Raw genomic sequence first — 22993 nt, forward strand, 5'->3', positions numbered from 1 at the left:
GAGGGGGGCAAATTAAACTATGAGTCCCCTGGGGTGAGCACAGAATCTCTCTCCACAATTCTGCCAGCTGATTCTTCACCATATTGATTTCTGCTTTAGAAGATCAGCTGCAGGCATAAGTCTTTTATCTACTAGCTAACATCAGTATTGATTACTTCTCAACTAGAAATCACACAATCTCATATAGCTATTTATTTAAACAAAAGGCTTGATATAGAAGGACAAAACTAGCAATTACAGTGAAATGTGGATACCTGTTTTCTGCAGCACCAGTGCTATAAGCTGTTCTTAAAACCATCCTAACTGTGCCTCATCCCACAGGTTTGGTGTGATGAGATATGCCCAATGAAATGGACATTATGCAAGAGCACCCAGAAATGAGGGGAAAAACAAAGTGAAAGTGCTATGCTTGAAGGGTCCTCATCCTATGACGATTCTCAAGTACAGCATTAGTACTTCAGAACTTCTGGGATTCCCTCTGTATTTCATGAGAAACAGCTCTACACAAAGCAGCAGGACCAGGAGAACCCGAGCACAATTTATAGTCCCTGGGTCTGCATGTGACCCAGGTACTGGGAGTAAGGGAGCCACAACCAACAGCTTTCTGAACATAGTCTTTTTGACTGCAAAATATTTCTTTTCCAAATAAAACGTAATGAACCATTTAATTTTTCCCTAGATGAAGAGAATGTTTCCTTTGGAATTTGTTTTACCAGTTCTGTTTCAGAACTTACAGACATGTAATTTCAGATATTCTTTTTTTCACCAAATATTCAATCACAGCATCCTCACCTTTTCAGTAACAATCTTACTGTTTCATATGAAGTATCTTAAAATGAAGCCTTCTTTACGTAGACTTATTTGGAATCTGTTATTCCAAAACTGAGGAATTCAGTCAGGAAGAAGGTGACTGCAAAGCACCACGCACAAGGCTGCACCTTTCAGGAGCTGTCGGTGTTACCCCTACAGTTCTATTCATTTCTCTGCCTCAGGGAAGAAGGTCTCAGCAAGAGACTTTAAATTCCAAATGTTAAGAAGCTACATAACAAGGAATGTCATTAGGTGATATTTTTTAAATTAATACCATTATTGATTAGCAGCGCTTTTGGACTTAGATATGATTTGCTCTAACTTAATAAGAGGATTGGATTGGGTAATTTGTCAAAACCCCTTCTAGCCCCATCCTCTGAGATTGTAAAACTTATTCCTGGGATCCATCCACAGGCAAAGAGAAAAAAAAAAAAGAAGAAAAAAAAAAAGATAAAACAGACCACTACCACCATCCAACTCCTTTATTTTGTTAATATAACATCTACTAAAAATTGCTGGCTCCTCTGACACTTCAGCTGGGGAATAACAAGCTCCAGGGCAGGCTCACAATATAGCCAATGGTAGAATCATACAAATCAATATCCCAAAGCTGTAAATCAAACTACTTTGTAACTGCAGAGGGAAACTCTTCACCCAGATTACAGCCCATGCTTTTGCTTACCTTGGATAGAGAGATTGGGTCACTTTCAAGGAACTGCTTGCTTAAAGAAGGGTCTGTGCTTCCTGAAGAAGCCTTCCGCTCCAAAATATGAACACTCTGGGGGGGGAAAAAAGTAGCTAAAGATAAAAACTTATCATTCAATGTTACTTTTAAAAATACATATTAAGGAATGAATAACCAATCATTACACTCCTTATACAAAGTATCAGCATCATGGCTCAAAACATGCCAAGCACTACCAATGCATGACATAACTGCACTAGTAGTTTGTCTTCTGAAGCAATACACCTCTCTTTCCTTCCTCTCTCTCCTAAAAAAAAAAAAAAAACCAACAACAAAAAAACAAACCACACCTAATTACTCATCAGCCTAGAAATGGCTGGGAACTAAAAAAAAAAAGTCAGGAAAGATGAATAATGCAGTTCTTACTTACAGAGATGCAAAGTGCTCCTAGCCAGACCTATTACGTTTTCTGCTAAGAGACAAGACACTGAGTTTACGTATTGTGCAGTTGGCACTGTCCTACATTCACTTCTGAAGCAAACCTTTGCACGTAAGATATTACTGCCTCTAACATGTCACACCTTAGCATTTTGTAACTGGCTTCTCAACTGAGGTGAAGCAACTCATTACATGAGTGCTTTTAATAGATTACAGGCATTCACCAGATCAGTTACTGAGCCTCAGCTGACGGGCTTGTAGGTGATCATTTATAGAACACAATGAACTTAAACCATTACAGCTGTTTTTACGTATGACAATACTATAAAACTTTTTATCTTCAAAGCATTGTACAAAGATGAAATACATAATGTCACAACTAGTTCTGAAAAAAAATGTTATTCTTAAATGACATCTAAAAGTGTTTTCCAGAAATGTTTCACTCATATTTTTTAAAAGAAAAAGCATTTTTGCTACTGGAGAAAATTACCACATTCTGCCTCCTTGGATTTGTATTTCATTCTCTGGTGAAATTTTTCTACATCTCATTATTATTTGCTAAGAATTCTACCACAACATGTCAGTAGTATCTCTTTGGCATGAAGTAAAACTATTTCATTTGCAGGACATGTAGCACAATGGCAAACTCACAGTTGCAATTACCCTCTAAGAAGGGTAAGTATTTCTCAACTGAAAATGACAATTAGATTTTGTTCACAATTAAGCTTCTTCACATTTACTGAAGAAAAGATTACACAGGTACAAGTGACAGCAGAAACAATCAATCGGAGTATACAAATACAATGGAACAGCAGAGTAAATATTATTGTTTATACAGATAACCAAGTACATAAGGACCATAACCAAACTAAATGAAAATAAACACAGCTATTCATATAAACACACATATAACACAGACCCCATCTTGCTGCAGAGCAACACACAGACCTTCATTGTTCTCTTTCAATTTGCAACTGTGAATGAGAATACGAAAGTATGGGGATTGTATCTGTTGTCAGTGGAGATTAATAAGCACCCCTGCCACTATGCAACAATAATCGGCATTTACTTTCAGTTACTTTTAATTTAATTTCACAGTGAAGAATGTGGAAAAGCAGCAGTATTATGTTACCTGCCAAATTCCCCAAGGCCAACCAGCAAAAGCTTTGTCATCTATGCTTTGAAATCTGCTTTATCAAAGAAAGGCCAATCTTATAGCCCAATGTCTATTACTAGTCAGATGAGAAAAACGCTTGGATTTATGTAGCACAAGTTCCTACATTACATGTCAAATAATTTAATATGCCTGTTTGAGCTGAGCACCACAAAGTTCCTAATGATAAAATATGATAAAGTTTTCTCATTGAACAGATGAAATGCTACTTATGCACACAGTATCACATTTAAACAATATACAAGAAAACCTAAATCTGTTCCTCCAAAGAAGATTAAAATGTCACTTGATTAGCATAATCAGGACGATTCCCAACTTTCTTGCCAGTTTTGTTTGGCAGGCAGGAATCTCTCCATCTTGAGATGGAGCAATGCCCAACACAGATGTTCTGAAGGTCTCATATGTAGCAGCCAGTGCAGTTTGTTGTTACATAACTGCAATTTCATTTTGTACAATATTTAGAGTGGAGTAACCCAACAGCCCTTGCCTTGCCAGATTTCCAGTGACATTTGCAATCGCATGATTTGAAGGCAAGGGGGTTTTGTGCCTTTTTTTTTTTTTTTTTTTTTTTTCAATTTTTCTGCAGTCATTACAGTTCCACTTCAGTTGAGAAATACATTATTAGCTAACAGCACTTTGATTTATGAATGCTGATTTATTCAACTATTTGTTTGGAAATAAGAAAATGAACACTTTAAAATAAAATTGCCTTCTTTACATCCTTTACTTCAAGTAGTGTTGTCTTGTTGTCTGTAAATGCCTGCTTTTCAATTCTTTTCTGTCATGTCCACCATTACACTGACAAAATCACCTCTTTAAATTTGTCATTTGTCTCTAACATAATGTTAAGAGACATTACTTGGTGCAAAATGTTTTACATTAATGCATGTTATTTTTCTGCAAAATTACAGCTAGAAATTACACGATTATTTGACATTTTGAAAAGCAGCTATTTTTATAATACAGGAGTTTAGTTATTTAGCATCACAAAAATGAAAATTATTTAGATCTTGAAGATATCATCAAAGGTTGGGGTTCTTTTGCTTGAACAAGAAAAATAGTTGGTAAAGGAAGCAGTTAAAAGAAGGTGATGAGAAGAAAAGGAAGAAAGAGGCAGATCAATACAGCTTCTGGGTTTTGTTTGAACAGAAAAATGAATAATCCGTTAATCTAGGTGTATCAATCAACCTGGTACTCTCATTCCTCTCATCCCAAGAATACATCCAGACAAAATCAACCTCTGCATTGCTCTATTCCAGGCTTCCCTCATGCTTCAGGATTCTCTGTGCTCTATAGCTGGCTTGTCCTGGAGAAAAGTGCCAGCACCAACAAATTCTGTGTGCTCTTGGAAATTCATTTAAGAAGATTACAAATTTAACTGAAATTGTTCTGTAATTTAATTGCTAAATCTTACTCCTAACTACAATCCTTCCTTCAGCTTTGAGATCATTCACAGCAAACATTATCTATGTGAGCACACATTTGCCGCAAAATGCCCCTAACAAACCTACACACGGGGAACACAAATGCTGATTTTGCCCTGCAATTGTTTCATGTTGCTTCCCAAAGACATGTGAGGGAGAAGGAAGCTGGCGGAAAGAATAACAATATGTTGTTGTTTCATATTCGCACCCACTCTGGAGGGCAAGAATGGAAAATGTATTTTACAGTATCTTTCTACGTATCTTGCCAACTTTGCTTCCCAGTTAAGTGTTCAGTGACCCCATTCACTTCATCCACCAGAACAAACACTAGCACATGGAGCATCCGGTCTCCATCAGGCCAGAGGCTGAAGACACTAATGTTTCTTAACTGAATCTGACTTCCCATTAAAAGACAAGACATTCAATGGTTTCCAAAGGGAAGGCGAGGAAAGAAGAGATATTGGCTAAGTAGAGACAGGAAATCCAGTGAAGGACAAGTCTGGCACTCATGCCTCCCCTTTCTGCTTCACTGCTTAATTACTTAATGGAATGAATTGTACTTAACGCAGTGAGTTCTCTCGAATTTATAATTTATTCATTTCCAAGAAAACAACAAGCTGGTGAGGAATTTATCACTCACACTGGACACAGACTCTCTTTAGTTCAGAAATTTGCACAACATGTCGCTAACAGCTAATTAATGGAAAAGATTCAGTGGGTCATTTTGTTTGCTTGCAGCATTCAGCAGTCTTCAACACCCATAACCATGGGGCTTAGACACATACACTGTTCTACAACAGTAATTCAAAATAGAGCTTTTCTCTCTGGATTTTTTCTGGGGTTGTTTTTTTGTTTTTTTTTTTTTTTTTCCAATCCAAAGGACCAACTAGTTCATCTGTTATCTGCTATTCACTGGCATTCTTTTTGCAACCTGGTTACCCCTGCACAGACCTGTGCGGTCATTTGAATTCCGTTTAGTATGAAGCGCAATGCCTAATCTCTCTCAACTAAACCCACAGTATTCTCCAGTTATCTGAAATACAGCAGCAGCAATAAGGTAGACACTGATTTGGCGGCAGACATACCAGTTTTTACTACCTTTTAAACAAAGCTGTGAACTATGCTGAGTTAATCTGCAATATTATTTGCAAAGGGAATAACCTTGAAACTTGCTTTTATCTTAGGCTGCTTCTCAGTCAGCTCTGGCTTTTCTTCTGTTGATGCTGGAATAAAGAGAGTCTTGAATATCATTGTGAGAGAAGGTTGAGTACAAAACAAAACAACCATGTCTCCATCAATGTTTGTCTCCTCTCTCTCTTCGAGCACATTTTTTTTTTTTAATTTGTATAAAGAGGCCATGATCCTATTCTCATCCTCAGTCTCTCCTATTGATACTGCTCCATAGCAGTGTTCAACAATCTCGACTATCAACCAACATACAAAGGAACTTAACAATACTTTATGAATAGCACCTGTAGTTAATCTTTTTTCCTTCTTGTAGCACATGCTCATCTTTTACAGAAATGTGCTTAAGAGCAACATTTTCTCTTTGTTACCTTTTTACTGAAAGACAAGTGTATCTAAGCAGCAGCTCTATAACGTATTAATAACATCCAGGTATGTACTCTGCTTTTTTCTTGGGATATGCAAAATAAATACTTCTTGTGTTACAGAAATGTCAAGGATTTGTTAGCTCAGGAGCTCTCTGTCAGCCCTTTCTGGAACTCCAGCGTTGTATTGTACGTAGCACTTCATGTCAATGCTTTTAGGCTCTGGAAGCAAAGAAGCCTTTGCTTTTGAAGGTACTTTTTGACAAACTCTGAAGAGAAATAAGCTTTTGCTTCTCTGAAGAGCTTCTTGGAGGGAAGTATTAGCACAACTGGATAAGGCAGAAAAGAGCTACCATTCTAACAGCAATCTTCTCTTTGCCAGAATGATGATTTGGAATGACTACCAAGTCATAGCCTGAGTCTTTAACGACAATCATCTTCTTTCACATTTTAGATTTTGACACCCTTACATCAAAACAGAGCAAACAGACAAATTGACAATATCTGTAAGAGGGAATTCAAATGTTTGCCAATGATACAAAGCTTTTTTATGACTATTGAATAATCACAATTAAAAAGATTGATATTTCACTAAATAGTTTCAGGCTAGCAATTCATTTTATTAGTGCTGATACAGTTTGGGAAAAATAGAATTACATACACAAAAGAAAACCATTCCTTGATAAGTTGTTAACTGATGAAAGCATTCTAGATGCGCTGAATGGCCTTCTTCAGAAAATATATGCAGTTTTCACTTTAATAAGGGGTTGCAAGGGAGTGTAAGTTAACACGAATCATAGGCCAGAAAGTTGGACACTCACCTAAAAAAGTGCATAGGTTCAAAAAAAGAAAGCCCTTTCTTCCTGGGGTTCTCTTTCACGTCCTTGTGTAAGCTACCCACTTAGCCTTTCTCAATATCCTTTAAACTTCAACATATGCAGTATAAGAATACAGGAGGTAGGGAAAAAGGGGTTTTGAAAAATTTTTATTCAGGTTTTTGGGTCGTTTTTTTTTGGTTGGGTTTTTTTTTTGTTTTGTTTTGTTTTTTTTTTTTACATGAAATCTTATTCTACTGGGGAAAAAAAATGTTTGGATATAACAGCTTCATTTTCAATTCCAGGATAAAGTGTTTAATAAAAACAGAAGAAGAGAGATGTCAGAGCAGTGAATAGCTTTTCTAAGGCACACATTTATTCCTCCTAATACTTTTCTATGTCTTGAATGTAGATAATCCAAATCATGCATGACTATGTTGAAAACAGAAGCCTTCACATCATGCCTGCCATCACCATCCCTCTTCTTTTCCCTTTTTGTATCTTTCCTCTTCACTGAGGAAATGAAAATAAAATCATGCTTTTTTTTACTTCTCCCCCATTTGTTTCCCAGAAATCCTAAATGGCATTTCAGAAGAGTTGCACTTCTTCCCTCTGAATTTGTGTGTGTACACACATTCCTCACTGATTCCAGACAGCCCATTTTGGATAAAATTGCAGTTAGAAAATGAGTGCATATTATGATAATATCAATCAACATTTGAGGACACTTGAATTGTATGAATATTCATTTTTTTAAAAAACGTACAAGCTGACCTTTTAGTTTATACTCTCAAGGAAAGTGAGACATGCTCATGTAGGTATGGATGTGCATGCACGGTAGAGGGGAAAAAACGAGACAGGAGGAATGCAAGAGTGACCGTGTTCTGAAAACACCACTTTAAATTATCTGCCATAATTTGCATGGGTAATTAAGCTTTTATGTGAGCGATTTCCCAGATTCTGTAATAGAAGATAGCTACATATACCATTTCTAAACAAACTGACACAGTTTAAAAAAAGAAATCTTTCTTCATAAAATATATCTGAACTTCAGCATTCTCCATGCAGTCTGTAAAGCACTCCTAGAGGTAAGATAACTCAGATAGCAATGTTTATGAAGCTCAGAGAAAGTGTACCCACGGCCCCATGGGACAGCTTGGCATGCACACTATCACTGTCAAGAACCAAAGTCTCCTGCACCTCCTTTTTTTTTTTTTCCTTACAGGTCTTTCAGACATTGCGCTGGCTTGTCTTATAGACCATCTTATCTGTCTCTCCTTGACTGTTCCAGCCCATTCCACTTCTTCAACAGCTTTGAGGCCAAGTCTTTCTTAGAAAGAGGCAGCACCTCCCTCTATTAATCTCCAGGATTGTACTCTGGTAGATCTTGTTTCCAGACCGCTATAGATATTACCAAGGGCAGGGGCACTCGTGATCCAAATATCTATGGAATTGAGAGGGCCCATGCAGTGCAGATACACAGATGTACTTCTTATGGTTGCCATGTATCTATCACGTAAATTATAGGCAGAAATACAGGCGCAAGACAAGGGACATCTGCTGCGTGCCTGCAGGCTGGCTTCACAACACACAGACAGGGAGCCTGATGCATCCAGCCTGACCTGGCCTCCTGGCCCTGTGTTGCGGCTAACCTGTGCCAGCAGCCCTGCCCTCAGGGATTCCCGGTGCCAGAGCAGGAATACCTCATACTTTCAATGCACCCATCGGCATCGGTGTTTGGGGGGTCCTGCCTCACCCCTGGGGACAATCTGCAGCAGTTCCCTCCAAGTCTCACTTGCACAGGTCCCTGTTCCGCTCCCAGACAAATCTGTGCTCCAGAGAGATGTGCTTTGAAAGTCTTTACCTTCTTCTGAGGGTCTGATTGTGCCATGTGTAGATGTGTTTGCGCATCAAGTAGTTCACTGTTATCTAACCGGCCTGAGATTTATTATTTCATTTAAGACAAGCGCTATGGCATTGAACTTAATGTAATGTTCCATGGGTGTTCTACAGCTTCATAGGTTACATTGTTTCAGACATTTTTTCAGATACTGAAGTAAGACCCACTACCTCCTGCACCTAAGGAACATTTTCAGACACTATCAAAGGTACAGGAAAAAAAAAAATACTGTAGAGTAGCAGCAGCCAACCAATTTAAAGAATAACTGCATGTTTTTGTTAACTGTTTTGCCACTTCATTCTTTGGCTCCCTCAGAACATTTGCTTTCTCCAGTGAGTTGTTGCTTTTAAAGTACTTATTTAACACTTCCTGCTCTAATGCTGCTTCAACTGTATTATGTGAAGAGAGGTAATTAGGAAAGAGAGCAAGAGAATTACATCACTGTAATAACAGTACTTGGCATTTAGTAGCATCTTCAGTTTGAAACTCTCAAAGAGATTAAGAATTATTATTGAAATAATTCTCACAAACTACAGACAAGTAAAAATGCTCTTAAAAGTCTATGCTTTGCTACACAGCAGAGCCAGGAATAAGGCTCCATGTTCTCAGGTCTGTACCATATCTACTAAACAACTGTCCATCCTTGCCTTCCTTTATTTTAAAGCCACAGAGAGACAGGAATGAGTGAAATTTGAAGGTAACCACCAAGAATTTTTTTCCCAGATGTCACATCAGGCTGACAGCAGTGAGCGAGCGTGCAAGTTGCTACTCAATTTAAGAATAAAGAAGGGATATAAATGTGCTCAGACTTCTCTTCCACATGGAATATATTACACTATATTATATAGCAATCTTGTGTGAGTAACATTGTCTGAGGCACACTGGACAGATAGGCAGCCATGGTAAAAATGCCAATTGATTATATTGTCACTGTTTATGAGGCAGAAATCTATAATGAAGCCACAAAGGCACCCTTGATACTCTGTCACTGATCATAACTGATCATAAGCAAAGAGAAAGTTGAGGTTGAGGTATCTCAATATATTAAAACCAAGAAATTAAACTGCAGGAGCATGAACACTCCCTCCTATACCTTCACAAACTCTCACACATCTAATTCTTCTCAGTCTCTGAGAAAAAGCACCAAAAATGCTAAATGCAATGGGTCAATTAAAAGAGAGAGACTCTTCTAAAGGACTTGCATTTGCAGCAGGCAAAATGGGTCTGTGTACGTGATGGACCTTACCCTGCCAACCTCGCCTACCAAGGGAAAAGCACTAGTGGCTTCAATCCCCTAGCTGCTGCCACCACAGCTGCTCCCACCACGACACTTCTCATTGCCGCTGCTCTGCTACTTCCCGTTGAGCTGCCAGGAAAGGTGTAGCAGCAACGGGAGCCAAAGCAATAGCAACAGCAGGTCTCTCATTTTAAGCCCCAGCATTTTGCATTAAGTAGCTTCAGTCTCGAATACTAGACCACTTTTTTTATGGGACAAAAAAAAAAGTGAATCCGCTATTGCTTAGAATAACCACATAAAAAGATCTTCTTAAACATCAAGCAGTCAGAATAAAAGATTGTTTGCAACTTTGGGGTTTTTTTTCCTCCCTACACATCAACCAGCTCTCTCAGATACTCCTGGTCACAAAAAAACCAAAATCACCTCTCCCCTTGCTTTCCTTCTCTCTACATTTTCAGCCAGTTGTTCTCCCTACAAACCAGTCCTTGCTTCTTAGTTTCATGTCCTACAACCTCACGAAGCATTTGGCCTGCCCAGTTCTCTCCCCGCTACTCACTTCTTTCACCTATTTATTTCCCGACCAAGAGTATCACTTTCTAAATCAAGTACCTTTTGCTTTCTACACTGCACAACTGAGCACTCTACTCCTGGCACTGCTTCCCTCTCCCTCCTGCGCCACCTGCTTGCTGTGGCATGCAGATCGCCCATGTGAACTCAGCTTCACAGAACCTGGTGGTCCCTGCAGTATACCTATGAAAAATCTGCAGCTCCTGGGAAAAACTCGGTGGCAGTTTTCTTAGCAAAGAGACTTCCCTTCATAATTCTACTTTTACTCTTCTTAATGTTAGCTGAAAGCATGAAACTTCAGAATTGACATAGAACCCATGCTATTTTCCTATTATGCACACGTCTTCTTATTATGCTTTATCACTAGTTGATGAAAGAGACAACAGACAAGTCACTGCTCTCTTTTTTTGCTCCCAGCCTATGTCTGTCTCATCTAATCAGCACTTTATGCTAGGGACTGCCTTTTATAACATGCTTAATACAGTGCAGAGCACTGTGAGTCCTAGATTTCTACTGCATCCCTATATCCAAATAATGATTATTAGTCTTTTTTTTTTTCAGGTAGCATACATTTCACCCTCAGATTCACCTACTGCAGTAACTTTTTTATAGTCTTCCAGTTACTCTATAAACTAAGGTTTGGTTAAGGTTGCTGCAGACAAATGACTCGATCCTTCCATCATCATTAAAGCCTTTATATCTACAAAATAGTGATACTCGCCTTAGGAAGTACTGCTTTCTGGAGACTACTTTGACAATTAAAATATAGTGGTTATAAAAAGCTAACTAGGTATTTTTCAGCACAGACCTCTAGGCAAGACCAGAGCCTTGACTTTGGAATTGCACTCTGCTCCTAAATTTCAAGGCCAGGTAAACATCTTCAGCCCATACTTGGCCTTTTCTGCATCCCTTGAGTACAAACCTTCTATTAGTCAATATTGCTCTTACAGAAAGAAAAAAAACCCTGCATTAAAATCTGAAAAGCAGATGATGGCTGCTCTGGAAAATATTTTTTCTTTTTTCTTCAAAGCCCCTATCTTTCACTCTTTACATATATATGGCTGAAAGACAATAGTCATTTGAAATATGAAAGCTCTCCTAGTAGAAAGGTGACCACTCAAGGCCAAACACAACAGGACTAAAAGCTCTTCTCCTTTTGTGTTTGCTGTGTGGGAAAAGAACCAAGGATTTGTTAAAACAGTAATCTGACAAAGAGAAACAAAGAGAGAAAGAGATAACACATGACCATCCCTCCCCTCTAAAAAAACAAAAAGAGAATTGGTACATTAGAAGTGATCCTTGTATTTAAAATAGCAGACATAATCCACTTCACATCACATATTAGATACCCTTCAGATGGTGGTCAGAAAAGTCAAAATCTCTCCTTTGTTCACCATTTCATTATTATTACTGTCCTTCACTATCACTCCCTCTGTTTAATAGCCTGGGGTCAGGCCCCAGTTTACCAAACTGCACATTGTTAACCCTATAATGGATTTACTTCTTTCTGCCTTCTCAGCACAATATTACTACCCATGCATTGCAGAGAATACATAACATATTACAGTTTGCAGTATGACTTGCATACTTAGTCAATAAATAAAATATGGAATATTTATAAAGAACTTACACCCATCAAACTGAATACACAACACATCATTTTATCATATTCAGCTGTACTTTCTAAAAACAGTATTAGTTTTCCTAATTTTTCTTGTGCAACAGAATATGGCTAACCTTTTAAGAGTTTCACGAGGGATGAAAACCAAGAATCTCCCTTTCCAACAAGGCCCGCAAAAAAGGCTGTCAGAATTGCAGTTTTTATGCTCCCCTTCGTATGGGGACTCTTAGTCTTCTTAGGGTAGGGAGATCCCCTGACAGTGGAAATGACAGGGGTTCTATGCTCTGCAACAGTTCCACAGGAGGAAAAACTGCTGCTGCTCCATTCTGAAGTATTCCTTATCAAGGACACCACAACCGCCCTGCCACCCTGCTCAGCTCAGGGGTTAAATAAAACAGGCTGGTCCTGGGCCTCCTTCTATCAAATAGTCCAAATTAACCATGACTTTGACGAAAACGAATGACGCCAAAGTTCCTACGACAATGAAAATCTGAACCCAGATTTTTTGTTACCGCTGGCTACAGTAGTCTGTTCATTTATCAATTACTTAGTCATGGAGCCTCCAAATTGGCAATGTCAAAGCTTTTGCTGACTGCTAATTCTCTTAGGTGATGTATGTTGCACAAATAAGAAAGCTACATTAAAATGCCAGCATTATATACAGCATGACATTTTCCACTCTCCCTGAAATGATTTATCATAGTCATGTTCACACCCATTCAGCCTCCCGCGCCATAATTTATTCGGAAACTGTTCCATAATTGCTGGCATGACTTTGACAAGAATTATATGATGAGAAGATTTCAGTCATTAACCATCTAGAAATATCAAGTGTTATCCTCACATATGACAATGAAAGCTACACTGACACTTCATCCAGTCACATCACTTTTCACATCACCCCTTCAGGAAGGGTGCTTTTCTCCTAGCTGCTACGAAGAGTCCAAGGAGACAGCAAAACAGAATTTTCAAGCCTTTTCAAAGTAAAGCCCAGACCAAAATCCCCTACGCACTAGCTATCATTGCATTTGGGGGAGAGCCACAAGCAAGGAAAGAAATTAGAAATACAATTGTTATAGTAAATAGTAGGATGAAGCTGGTCTATTTACTGTGTCTACGCACACCAAGGAAACATCTGTATATTTATTTCCCTGGATATAGTATTGCACTTCACACTGTGATTCACACTATAGCTCAGTTTCACTGCAAAAGAAATTGCCCATCCGTTCTTTCTTCTGAATATTTCTCTGCCTTTAACACTGAAAGCACTAAGGCAAAAAAAAAAAAAAAAAAAGAGTAGCTAGCAGTAGCCTTTCCACTCCACGTTTACACGCCGAAATATACTTGTTAAGCATCATCAGACATTATTGGATCCAAGAGAGCCCTGGATGCATCACACCATTGACCTCTTTAGCATTATTTTAAAATCATGCTTCATATTTCAGTGACCAAATATGGACTTAAAGTTAAGCATCCATTTCATTATGATGACAGTTATACCTTTCTCTACCCCATTGCTATGGTAACAGATACGGTAGCCATTAGATTTATGGTAAAATATATTTCCAGAAGGTAATTTTTTTCATTCTCACTTGTGTGATCGTACCAAACTACCTAATTACAAAAAGAACTCAGGGGATATGCTCTTAGCTGAGCTCAGCAGCTCCTGCAAGTCTTGCATTCACCTTCTTTGGGTTTAAATGCAGGAGATAAAATATACTGATGCTTTAAACAAAAGATGTCAAAATTCTTGCTCCAGATGGAGCTAATGAAAAATTAAGAGGAGATCATATGCTAACCAGGGTTTAACTGAGTACAGCTATCCCAAATCCTGTACAGAATGCCAGGAACAATATTTATCACCTGTGAGAACATAAGTTTTGGCTCCATTGAAAAGCAATGGAAATGATTAAAAAAATTCCAGACACATTTCCTGCCTTTTATCAAACACACATCAGAATCCTTCTCCTGGTTTTACATTTTAAACATTCCATATAGTAAGACTATTTACATTCAAAGCTGTAAATGTTGATGTTTGTTTTCATCAAAATTCTCAGTTTTCAAAATTTTTATAAGTCAGGTAAGGGAAAAAAACTACTTCAGTAGCAGCTGAGAAAGTAGTGTCACAGCTAGCATATAAGTAGCTGGGAAAACAGCTACAGCCATGCAAGGAAAACAATTATTTAAGTTCTTTTCCTGTCTCTTTTCCCTGTCAAGTTGAAAAGAAGCCACTATTGCATTGATGAAAATATTTTCACAATATTTAAAATTATTAAGTTGTTATATTCTTACATTTCATACATTTCTTTTTTAAACATGATGATGTTAAACTAACTCAGAAGCTGGTTTAGCATTCAAGGTTTCCATGGATCAAAGTTTTAAAGTATGTTTCTGTTCTAATCAAATTTTCAGTATCAGCCTTTGCATTTATAAATATACATATGACACCCTATCTGTCTGATACCTAGTGGATAGCTCTGATAGTCTCTGAAGTGCTCCCCCCGATGCTGGGGCCAGACTGTACACAGGAAGGCCCAAGTTGTTTTGAAGGGAAATAATACAGCCCTCAGCTCAAAGGGATCCACGTATTACATCCACATAGAAAAAGGTCTCCTGAAAACGGAAGTCTAACATAACTTGACTAGTACTACATGACGTGGGACAATCAGTGTAAATTTCTAGTAAACCAAACAATATTTAAAATTTTAGATGCTTCCATAAAGGATGAGCAATATGATATTTAAATAGAATTCAAATATCACCTTGTAAAAAGACAAGACATCTCTGTTGTTAGATTTACAAAAAGAGATATTGACAGAGAAGACAAAAAAATTTGAAGTAACTGTAGGTTCACACTGCCAAAGAAACCACTTCCCAGAAGACTTCAGAGCATGTTTCCTACTTGTCCATGTGATTATATCCTACCCGCTCCAGCAGTACACATAGTGCCCACGATGCCTCTGAAACTTTTCCAAACCACTTTAGAAAAGTGGGGGAAAATAAAAAGAAAAAGAAAAATCAACAGTTCTGGGCTATAGCGATATCATCCAGTGCTATAAGCAAGTGAATTTAGAGCTAGTGAGAACTAACAGCCACATTACAGGAATAAACGAATCATTTCACCAGATGTTACAAACGCCTAGATCTTTTCCTTACCTGCCTCCTGTCCCTCTGAGATGACGATGAAGAGGAGGCACTTCTATGTGATGGAGTGGACGTTTTGTGAGCTGGAGATATACTCTTCTCCTCTGAACTCATCTTTGCAGCAAACTTGTAGTAATGATCTTGTGCTCTTATCACTCATGTACAAAAAGGCAAGGGATAGTTTTCTGCATCCTTCTGTTTCACAGTTTATGGACAGCCAATGAGGAATTCAATCTCAGCTGAACTGCACCTTAATAAAGAAAAATGTGAGAGGAAGAGTGAATGAATACACCATTGCTCCAGAGTAGCTCTGCAGCAAAGAACTCTGTTGACAGTCACTAACCCAACAGATTTCCCAGTTTTTTTACTTCTCTTCCTAACAACTACCCAGTACAAACACAAATACACTGTTCTGCATTCTCACAGAAGTTGAAAGTGGTATTACATTATTTCAAAAACCTCTAAGGAAAGGCTTAAGGAATTTACAGCAATTCTCGGGCAAAGTTTACAAATCCTTGACAAGGGATCATTATCACATCTTGCATAGGATCATAACATTATCATGTAACTCCTTAGGACTTCCCATACAACACAAACACCACTGAACACCCCGTTATAATCAGTATTTCTTTAAAATTCTGCAGTTAGATTATGAACTCTGTAAGTTGTTTTATAAAAGCAGGTCCCTCTTTCAAAGATGGTGGCTTCACTGAAGGGGAGGACAACCCAGTTTCACGAATTAGCACCTTTTAGATGGTGTAGAGCTCACCACACACTCACGTCTTGCTCTCAAAGGCGACTGAAATAGAATATGAAATATTTTGACCAGAGAAAGGTTTCAGCCACGAGACTGTGGCCAGGGGTTATTAATCTTTTCATCTGGACAAAAACTCCTGTGTACTCATTGAATTCTGGGTACAAAACAAATGCACTGATGGAGGCAGGAGCTACCCAGGGCCTAACTTGGATACTCTGGGTTGCCATGTTGGGTGCAGCCAGCTCTGACCAACCCACCACAGGGTGCAGCTGAGCCTGTCAGCGACAAGATATTTAAGGAAGGGCGGAAAACACCGTAAAGGTGACAAACAACCCTGTGAACACCAGGGCTGGAGAAGGAGCAGGGGGGGAAGAGGTGCCCCAGGCACCAGAGCAAAGACTCTCCTGCCTGCCCATGGAGGAGACAGAGAGTCCTGAAGGAATTGCGGCCCGTGGAACACCCATGCTGAGCAGATGTTTCCCTGAAGGACTGCAGCCCATGGGCAACCCATGCCAGAGCGGAGGAAAAGCGTGAGAAGGCAAGAGTGGCGAGGAAAGAGGAAGATGGAGCTGATAGTTGTTTTAGGATTGCCTTTAAATCTAAAGGTATCTCTTTGCATTGAATTCTTGTGCAGGAGAGAGTATCTTAGCGTTCCTCAGCATCCTTAGGGCAGAAGTGGAGCTCAGCTTTCTGATACTTTCAGCCTTAGCAGTCAGCCTTTGTTGTTTTACATTTCACTTTTCCCTAAGCCTGGATGGGAAAGGGAGACATTATAGCCCCCCCGAAGACATCAAACAGTATTTTTATACAACTATTTGCACCAGCAAGGAAAAAACAGATCAGTCCTGTGTCACGCACAGAAGAGTAAACACTAACTTTGTAACTGCTCTATGAAAAGCGCCACTGTTCTGTGGTTCTTCTAATTCACATTCATGAGGATCAGAGCAGACTTCAATCCAGGAGCTAGGGCAGTAAAACAGGGAAGCAGACAGAGGAAACTGCAATGAAGAAAACTGGATTCTTCAGATAATGGCAGAAAATAAGCAGGAGAGGATATTTAACAGGAGAGGATTACAATTGCAAAGAACAAGTGATAACAACCACAAAATGGCATACACACACGTGTTATTTTTGGACTTGTAAATTTTGTGAAAACATGGGTATAGGCTGATATATATTCATTATTATCACAATCATTTTTATCTTACCTTCTAGCTTAAATACCGAAGTAGAGCTGCTGTATGCAAGTGCATACAGACATCATTTAAGAGAATTTAAATGCTATCACAGATTTAACAGTACTTTTCAACAAGACTAACTCCATTCAAATTAAAAAAAAAAAAAACCCACACACTTTTGGGCTTACATTTTTAATGTTTGCTACTTGGACAAAAAGTATGAGCAATTTTTAAACAAAATGTTATCGCGGTAACAGTGTGAAGAAAAATACTAATCTAAAACGTCCAATTACTTTCATACAAAACAAATTATTAAAAAAGCTTTTAAAACAGCAGCATTTTAACTTCAGCAAATGGCTAATCCTCAAAGAGAACACTCTTGACAGTTTTAATTTTTGAAAATTAGAGGTGTCAAAAAGCAGTCTTTATAGCAGTGCCTATTAAATCTAGTAGGATTTCGCTGCTCATAAGTACAAATGTCAGCAGTAGTTAACTGTTAACACCTTTTATTCTTCAGGACAATGCTTAAATGCTGAATATGAACTTTAACACGTGCCTGCTGGAATTCAGGCTGCCATTAAATGATATGTTTATTTGTGTTGCATAATACAACAAACTGTTGCATTAATTCATCTCTTCTTTTCAGTTTGGCCGGTTAAGAAGTTTTTAAGCACTTGCTTTTCTCCAATAGCAGATAATGGTTTTGTACCACCAGTAACTTAGTTTTTAGCATAAATATTAAGTGAGCACATCAAAGGTTTACTATTTTCAATAAAAGCAGCATTCTCAAAAACTTCAAGAAAATACACATGTGATTGTTCAGCCTGGAGACGCGAAGGCTCCATGGAGACCTTATAGCCACCTTCCAGTACTTAAAGGGGGGCTACAGGAGAGCTGGGGAGGGACTCTTTATCAGGGAGTCTAGCAATAGGACAAGGGGTAATGGTTTTAAACTGAAAGAGGATAGATTTAGATTAGATATTGGGAAAAAATCCTCTACTCTGAGGGTGGTGAGACACTGGAACAGGTTGCCCAGGGAAGTTGTGGATGCCCCATCCTTGGAGGTGTTCAAAGCCAGCCTGGATGGGGCTTTGAGTAACCTGGTCTAGTGGGAGGTGTCCCTGCCCATGGCAGGGGGGTTGGAAGTAGATGATCCTTAAGGTCCCTTTCAACCCAAACCATTCAATCATTCTATGAAAAACTGCTATGCACTGGCCACAATTACCGCCACCCACCATGCCACTTGGGGCAGGGTGAGATTAGAGGTGTCAGGAATGAAGGACTGAAGTTGAACCTGGGAAAAATGGGAAGAAAGGTGTTGTTTTAATGTCTTTTATTTCTCACTACCCAAACCTATTTTAATTGGCAATAAATTAATTTTCCCTAAGCTGAGTTTTGCCTGCAACAGTGATTGATAAACAGTCTTTACTTCAACCCACGAGCTTTCTCATCCTATTTTCTCCCCCCATGCCACTGAAGCAGGGGGGAGTGAGCGGCTGGGTGGGCATTTGGCTGCTGGCCAGGGCTAACCCACCACAGCTACACAGGCCGTTCTCTTTCCTATTTACTCAGCCACTGCTACGTGTACTACCTCTTTGTGAGTATTAGATGTTTTCTCTCACTTACTTCTCCCTACCCAAACCTTTAATCTCCACCCAAGAAAAGAAAAATACTTAGAACAGCACAAAGGATATTTGTGCCAATGAACAGTCAAATGCTACCCAAATGTTGCAAGTTCATCATCAGTATATCATGACAGTTCAGGAACAGAGTTATAGCTCTCAATGCTGAGACATACTGTGTCTGATCTCCCATTAACCTGAAACAAAATTGTTCTCTGAATGATGTTGTCTGCTTGAAGCTGGCATCTATCTCCTTCACCACCCTCTCTCTAATTTTGAAATAGCACCCTTCCACATACACTGTGATGACAGCACAGCTAGCTTTAGAAGAGTGTAGAGAAAGGTGCTGTCCTGTACCATGTCAAATGATATCAGGACAAAACTACATTAACTAACACTCAGACATGACTGCAGGCTCAAGAAATTATGACATACTGAAGACAGAGCTCTAGCTTCTCCAGTCACAACAGATACCCATGCAAGAATATCATCCTGAACACAGATACTCACACAGGTGCAGCTAAATAATTAATTACATTGTGCCCTGCCGCCACCAGTTTCCAAATACTGCACCCTAACAAACACCTCCCTGCTGGAGCTGAGATCTGTGATGACTCATGAGTGACAGACACCTTTTCTGCCTGCTGTACTGTGGAAAGTGGAATGACTTCACTTTATTAGTTATCAGCACTTTTGGAAGCACGAATCTCATCCACACCTAATGGATGAACTTCCATCTCCACCAAGCAGTCTCCCATAGAATTACACATCCCACATAATATCCACAGAGCCCACACAGCATCCCAGTGGCATGACTAGGAGGACATGGCTGTTCCACCAGCAAAAGCTGTCCCCATAGCCGGAATATCTTGGCAAATTCTCCATTCTTTTCAGGATGACAAGTTCCTCCTAGAAGAAGCCTAAGAAGATGCTAGTGCTGGAGCTGCTAGAGCCACCTACAAGATGGCAGAGGTTGCAGGAGGAGAGAAACAGGATGCACAGCACATTTGTTTCAGAACTTCAGAGAGAAAACATCATGAAGTTGCATCCAAAGAGAGGCTATTCCTACTACCCTAGCATACCAGGGACTGCTGATCTAGTTTAATGGCATTTTCATATCCCAGAAATGCATTAGGAAAATTTTAGCCAAATAGGTTTACCAACAGTGACATCTCAATGTCAATTTTCATATAAATCAAAACTCAAATTACAAAAATTAGAACACAAATTATCATGCTAGTTCACAAAGCTGTGCAGAACAGTTATTTAACAGCTAAAAGGACAAATTTTCAGTCACTTTCAGCTATGAGGTCACTGAAAATTTTTTAGCAGAGCAGCCTTCGGGCAAATGAGAATCAACCCCTTTTAAAAACATCTGATCTTTACTCAGTTGAGTCATGTGGAAAGATTTATATTTAGTATTGGCACAGGAGGACAGTGATCTGGCACTTCAAGTGTGTTTTTAAGGCTCTCAGGAAGCGTAGGTGCTGTTCTAAGAAGCAAACACAATGCTAGCAAGCGGTACGTAAGAAAAACAGGTCTGTAAATAGTTGCCAGGTTTGACATTCTGTGAACTGCGGGCTTTTTCTTTGGAAAGTTATTTTAAAAAAAATAAAATAGTGGCTTACACCTGAGCCAAACTCCACAGTGGTTCTGTGGCATTGCCCAAGCATTAAGAGCTGAACCTAACCAATAACATGCTCAAACCACACTCATTCATTGATAGCAGTCTCCCAAAAGAGATACATAAAACTAAACCATCCCACTTCACACTACAAGAAGCAAACACTTCTTCTTGCCCCATTTAACAGCAACAATAACTTCAGTACAAAATTATTTATACACAGAAATTTCTGATAGAGGAACAGTTCAGGGTTAAAAGTGAAAAAAAAGGCAAGTGGGATATTTGAGAAAACAAGCCCTGTAAGCACAACAAAAATATTAATGCAAACTAGCAAGAGCTAGCATTGAGGTTTTTGTTATTGTTCTTGCACATTGAATTTAGATTTTGTTTCTCTATATTGCTAAGAGCTTATCTTCCAATTTTGGCTTAAAATCTGGGTCATACATCTTTTTTAGAGCATATTAGAAGGAATAAATGTAGTGAAATTGATGTAAAGAGACACCACTCTCTCTGTAACTAAGATTGAAGCAAACAATTATAAATCTAATTTTTTGGCCAACAAATTCAATTTACCAAAATGAAACCAGCGCTTTTGAGATATTTTTCACGTTTTTTTTTCCATCAGTCCCTGGCAGTTTTGCTATTGATTTCAGTGGGAACACAAGGAAATTACATACCATGGTAGAATATTTCTACAAAATAATAGAAAAATCTAAAAGCATATTCAAAAACTATGATGTTGGGTTTTGGGTGGGTGGGGACTGTCCCCGTAGTAATTGTGCATTTGTTCTGATACTGTTTCCTGACAAAGCCCAAAACATCTGAATTATTGTACAATTTTATCACGCCTCTACTTCACAGCAAACATGTCTTCAACCAGAAAGTATTTTATTTCAGTTGGTCAACTCAAAAAGAACGGCATTATCTCAGATAAACAAAGGTAACACCATTGGCCATTGGTTACTAATTGCTACTTATCCAAATATCATTGACCTGTAGGCTGCACTTTGCACCACACCAACTAAATTCCTCATGAACTGCTCAAAACCACTTGTCAGTTTAGGACCATAAGCTGATTCAGCCTATCAAATATGATGGTGCATGAGTTCCCAAGGCAGGAAACGTATTTATCGCTTCCAGCATATAAGGAGAGACAGACTTCCTGGAACGTGAAAACCAGACACTGCAGAAAGATTTCGGTCATCACAAGTATCAATCGCCCAGGTGGGAGTTTTATCATCAACTTTTCTCATTGGCATCTCAACTATTTTGCATTTAAAACATCATTTGAAATTGTTTACTGGCTCTTCAGTACATTCTCTTTTAAGTTATTTACTTTTTTTTTTTTAAGTAAGGTGATGGATATAGAAAGGTAAGATGCTCTGCTCAAAGTCAAGGAGAGATCGAGTCTTGTAAGTAGAACATTCAGCAAGGTCTTTTAACTCTGATGTGTAAGGAAAAACGCCATGTGCCATGACTGTAACATCCTCCAGATAAGGCAAAACATCTATTTTTAATCCCATTCATAAAGGAATACAAAATTACTGTACAGAAACTAAAATACAAAATTATTTAAGAAATAGCCTAAAGATTCTTTACTGAGTAGTGACGAAATTGTTTATTCTTTCTTAAACATTTGGTATTGAACACTTCTTTTATGAATGAGAACTATCCCACCACATTCTTGCAGTTCACCCCTACTATGTTCATTTTTTAAGCTAGCCTTTGAATGTAAGGTGGGATTTTCCCAATAACGTTATTGCACTTGTTCTCAATTGTTACACCTTGCTTAAACCTGAAAAAAACCCAACACCTAGGGATTCCCCATTCTTTCTCTACTTCAATCACAGATTTGAACATATTTTACTATGCAATTATTTTTTCCTCATTTATTCTTAGTTCATTAGTGTTGTGGATTGGTTGTTTTTGTTTGGTTCCCCCCCCTCCCCCCTGATATCTTAAATCAAGTATTAAATAGGTCTTAAACACAAAGTCATTCTTCATTTCCTTTCCATCCACAAAGTGTTATTGTATCCTTCGGTCTCTTTTTATCCAAATAAATCAATAAAGGAAAATTACATGCATTATTTTTCATATCAGAAACCACTGGTTTTTTACACTAGATATTCTGTTAACCCAGAAGTCCTGCTTCCCATCATCTGGAACAAAATTATTTCAGATGCATTAAAATAAATGACCAATCCAGTACCAAGATGCAGTGTGATTATTTTTTATATCAATGTTACACTAAATAGCTTGAAGGACAAGGAAGCACTGAGAGCTACATACTGATTTCTCTTCACCTTCTATTCCAGGTTACATTCATATGTTTGATTCAACATCTCTTAAAAGTATTTCCTGGAAAATCTGCAGACTGAACTATTCAGTAGTATAAAAACACTGAACAAGACACTGACTCTCCATGTAAAAATTCATTACTCTTAGCT

The 22993-nt window shown here is 38.5% G+C and overlaps 1 protein-coding gene across 4 annotated transcripts in view; it reads right to left on the bottom strand.

The window, feature by feature from the left end:
• Positions 1 to 15479, bottom strand: part of OSBPL6 (oxysterol binding protein-like 6) — a 48041-nt gene extending 32562 nt beyond the window's left edge. For all 4 annotated transcript variants that reach the window (XM_009894516.1, XM_009894517.1, XM_009894515.1 and 1 more), the window contains exons 1-2: positions 15378 to 15479; positions 1493 to 1588 (exon numbers count right to left, since the gene is read on the bottom strand). In XM_009894516.1, the coding sequence (XP_009892818.1) occupies positions 1493 to 1588; positions 15378 to 15479 (198 nt within the window). The remainder of the gene's footprint in view (positions 1 to 1492; positions 1589 to 15377) is intronic.
• Positions 15480 to 22993: the final 7514 nt, after the last annotated feature.

The sequence above is a fragment of the Charadrius vociferus genome, unplaced genomic scaffold, assembly GCF_000708025.1.
Source record: "Charadrius vociferus isolate BGI_N301 unplaced genomic scaffold, ASM70802v2 scaffold161, whole genome shotgun sequence".
In the NCBI taxonomy this organism is placed as follows: Eukaryota; Metazoa; Chordata; class Aves; order Charadriiformes; family Charadriidae; genus Charadrius; species Charadrius vociferus.